Source organism: Sinocyclocheilus anshuiensis, unplaced genomic scaffold, assembly GCF_001515605.1.
Source record: "Sinocyclocheilus anshuiensis isolate Anshui unplaced genomic scaffold, SAMN03320099.WGS_v1.1 scaffold11, whole genome shotgun sequence".
In the NCBI taxonomy this organism is placed as follows: Eukaryota; Metazoa; Chordata; class Actinopteri; order Cypriniformes; family Cyprinidae; genus Sinocyclocheilus; species Sinocyclocheilus anshuiensis.
Window position 1 is genome coordinate 1100357 of NW_015551076.1, and position 3756 is coordinate 1104112.

The window sequence follows — 3756 nt, forward strand, 5'->3', positions numbered from 1 at the left end:
GTAAATGAGGTGCCGGAGTGATTTCTTCCTTATTTTTTAAAGCACACTTTTTAAATATGTACTGTGCAACTTTCACCCAATAGAAAACACTAGAGTTATTTAGACTACTTTGTTATTTATACAGTCACACACCAGATGGCACACACATTTAAGTGACTCGTGGAAATCTTTTATGTTTGCTCATGGCCTGTAAGATTCAAAACAAAAACCCTTAATTGTTTTAGGTGTAGAAAGAAGAGATGAAAATAATAAAATAATTTTTGTGTGTGCTTTCTAAATGCGACTTTATTTTTTGAAGATGGGATGATGAGAGATGGAACGAGAATGGATTTACAGTAGTTCAGTTCAGAAGTTACTTGTTTTATTTACAAAGCGTTTGCTTCAAGATGGCTGCATGCCTTTCATCAGTATAAGAATAGATACACACAGCCAAAACCAATACTTTTTTGACTCCGTAAGGTCAAGTATTTGTTCAAGTCTTGCAGTCTCTATGGCGTATAGTGAAGATGCTAAAGCTAAGCACAGTGTGCTCACTTCTCATTCAAGTTTGGACAACACACTGCTAAACAGCTCTCATTTGCACAAAGTAAAACATCCTCATATAATTTTGCCACAAGAAATCACATGGGCTAAGTTATTATGCATCCACCCTTCTCCTTGAAGGGGTTTTTGTCCTCAGGAACTCCTTTTATGAGAGGATCTTCTGCAGATTGGGCCTCTACCCATTCACAAATTTCCTTTGCGGTTTTAGAAACCTGAGGAAAGAGGGAAAGTATGTCAGACTTTTGCCTCTTACCATCCTCAGAAAAAAGCCCAAAATCCTATTCAATAAACATAAAATGCAAGGGTGGCAGGATGTAAAGAACTTGACAGATATTTATTTGGGCTGCCAGTCAGCAGGCAGAGAAACTTACAGGCTCTCTAGTGTTCTTCACCTCCTTCTGAAGTTGTTCCAACTCCATTTTAAGGATGTCCTTATCGGACATATCCCGCGCCATCTTGCCCTGAGAAAAAAAAAAGAAACGTTACAGGGCCACATATCAAATAAACAAATCTGTGACAGTCACACACCTTTTAAAGATCACTTTTCTAGAAGGAGGAAAAATAAAGTTCACAATATAAGGGGAAGTATGTGATATAAATCCCTATATCCCATTGTTTAATGCTGCAATATATGTCCTTAAAGATCAAGACAAATCACGTTTCAAAGCTGTATGACACATGGGACATGTTCCAATTAATCCAAAATGTTCAGGTTGTGTGTCACTGGAAAAACAGGTTTTATTGTTCAGAAGTTAAGTGAGCGGAACAGGTTTAATGCATGAATTGCGTAAAACTAAACTAATAATTATGAAAAAAAAAATAATAATTGGTGCCACAGCTGTAAATGGACTGCTATGTTGATACTTCAAGCCAACTAAATAGAGGGTGGGGGTCTCCTGATAACTGAATAACAGCACAAAACAATTTAAACCGGTCATGCACCAAGTTAGTCATTGTCTTAGCGGTGTGATTGTTTTGAGGTTTTTTAGATGTACATTTTAAAAACTCTACTCATCTTCTCTCTTTAAATTCTGATTGAGGCACCACATTCCTAATATTCAATCAAATTTTATTATAATAAACAAGTGTATGTCATAAATGCCTGCAATCTCTATTCTACCATAACTACAGTATAGGCCTATAGCTATTTATGTATTATATTCTACAAAATGTGGTTACTGTAGTTAATGTCACCTAAAATGATGTTGTAATATTGTCAAGATCATTAGTAGTATTTCCCAGATAAGTAAACATGTACTGTACATGGGCATATTTATGGAGAAACATGCTAACAAATATGATCAACAATTGTGATAACTCAAACTTTATGGTTCTGCCATTGGGGTAAGATGTTGTTCAACTGCTGCAATTCATTTTGAATGAGAAGATTACATTACAATATTCACAATTCCTCATAGCTTTTACTCTAATTTTTCTGGCTGTATAGTTATATGTATATTGTCATTCCTATAATTAAACCTTAAAATATATTTATTATGAATACAGATTTGTCACCTAGACTGCTGGTTGTTTCACTTACCTATTGGTCAGTGGGGCAGCCGATGGAGGGAACGTGTTGCCTCTCTGCACTTTAAGGGACCATGTACAGGGTTTGGGGTCTGGTGATGAACTGAGTGCTTCGGTCTGCTGCCGTCGTCTCTTCAGGATCCCCTCCAGATGGTAAGAGCTGAGGGGGGTGGAGACTGATCCCCAACAAGCACACTTCCTTCTTCCAGATTTCTGATCAGCTTAAGCCATCTTGGAAATTAATGAGACCAAATCACTCGGAATCAAGGCAGAGCGGTTTATTTGTCAGTGCATGTGGGCTGATCTTCTTCCAAGATTTCATTTTATGGAACGTGCCATGGAAAAAAATTGGAGTTAGTTCAGAGGATCTATCTGTGCAGTTGATGTATTTAAGACATTTTTGAGGTCAACATGTCACTGATCTTCTTTAGATTTAATTTTGAATAAGAAGCAGGTAGCCTAGACGTGACTGACTGAATGTGTGAGCCATCTTATTACCAAGTCAGTTATCCTCTTAACCCAAATCACTTCCAGAGGAACAAATAAGTGGTTGACTGCTATGGGGTTTTCAATGACTGTAGGGAACAGGGTGGCTGAAAATACAATGTTTACACACAAGGCTTGTACATAATTCTTATATATGCCTACTTCAATTTAATAGGATCCACACAAATAAGATGTACATAACATTTCTGAAGTGAAATGAATAACTGAATACCGACGAATAAATACTACACAATATTTACTCAACATTTGACTTGTTTTAGATAACTACAAATAAAACCATAAAAAGAATTTACTTAAACTTGAAATAAACAAATTAAATAAAAATATTAACTTTTTAGCTAGTCAAATAAAAATGTATATACATGTGTATACACACACACACACACCATTAGCTGAAATTAAAATAAAATATACTAACAAAAAAAGTATCTCAATGATACTAAAATAAGTCAATATTCCCTCAAGAAATTGGAAACATTAATGTATTACTTTTTTTTTTTTTTTTATAAATACTGTGTACAATATTCACTCAAGATTTGGAAATGTACATTTATTACACAGTTTCTTAAATAAATACTTATTGTAAATACTTATTGTACATTATACAATAATGTACAATAAAATTAAAAACAAATGCATTTATTACAACATTTCTTAAATATTTATGGTTCAAAATGTTTCAACAAAATGTATTTTTAATCGACAAGACTTTTAGTAGACTCAAAACAGCCAGTTAATCAGCCCAGCTGGTATATCAGCTCATCATCTATTATAATCGATAATAATGGAGATAACTGGCATGGTGTCATTTAAAAAAAACTAAATCAATACCACTCATTTTTAATTACATTGTCAAGGCAAGAAATACAGTGACCTCTGATCTCTCTTGACAGAGGCCCAGACCAGTAATATGGGACTGTTGACATGGAGGCCTCCTTTATTCAGTCCCCTGTCCCATACCACAATCCATCTGTAGGCTGTAGTGACACCAATCAGCAAATTTAGAATCAATACAATCAGAATGAACTGAAATGCACAATGACTGAAAAGCAATCCCTGACCTAAAAGGATCTTATATTTGGTCTTTTATCTTTGTGATGTCAATGCCAATTAAAGGCCTCGTCTGAGTGATCTGTTATCCTGGAGACAAGCTTCTTGCCTCAAGTGTGTCACTTTAGC

The 3756-nt window shown here is 35.1% G+C and overlaps 1 protein-coding gene across 1 annotated transcript; it reads right to left on the minus strand.

Annotated features, from left to right (window-relative positions):
- Positions 1-267: 267 nt before the first annotated feature.
- On the minus strand, positions 268-2241 carry gngt2a (guanine nucleotide binding protein (G protein), gamma transducing activity polypeptide 2a). Its single transcript, XM_016452446.1, has 3 exons — positions 2084-2241; positions 915-1004; positions 268-755 (listed from the first exon to the last, which is right to left on the minus strand). The coding sequence occupies exons 2-3, from the start codon at positions 996-998 to the stop codon at positions 630-632; spliced, it is 210 nt and encodes a 69-aa protein (XP_016307932.1). The 5' UTR covers positions 999-1004; positions 2084-2241; the 3' UTR covers positions 268-629.
- Between the last annotated feature and the right edge of the window lie 1515 nt (positions 2242-3756).

Coding starts and splice junctions, on each gene's coding strand:
- gngt2a (XM_016452446.1), bottom strand. CDS start 998: ATGGCGCGGGATATGTCCGATAAGGACATCCTTAAAATGGAGTTGGAA. Junction 756..914: donor TGAAGAACACTAGAGAGCCT/GTAAGTTTCTCT, acceptor CTCTTTCCTCAG/GTTTCTAAAACCGCAAAGGA.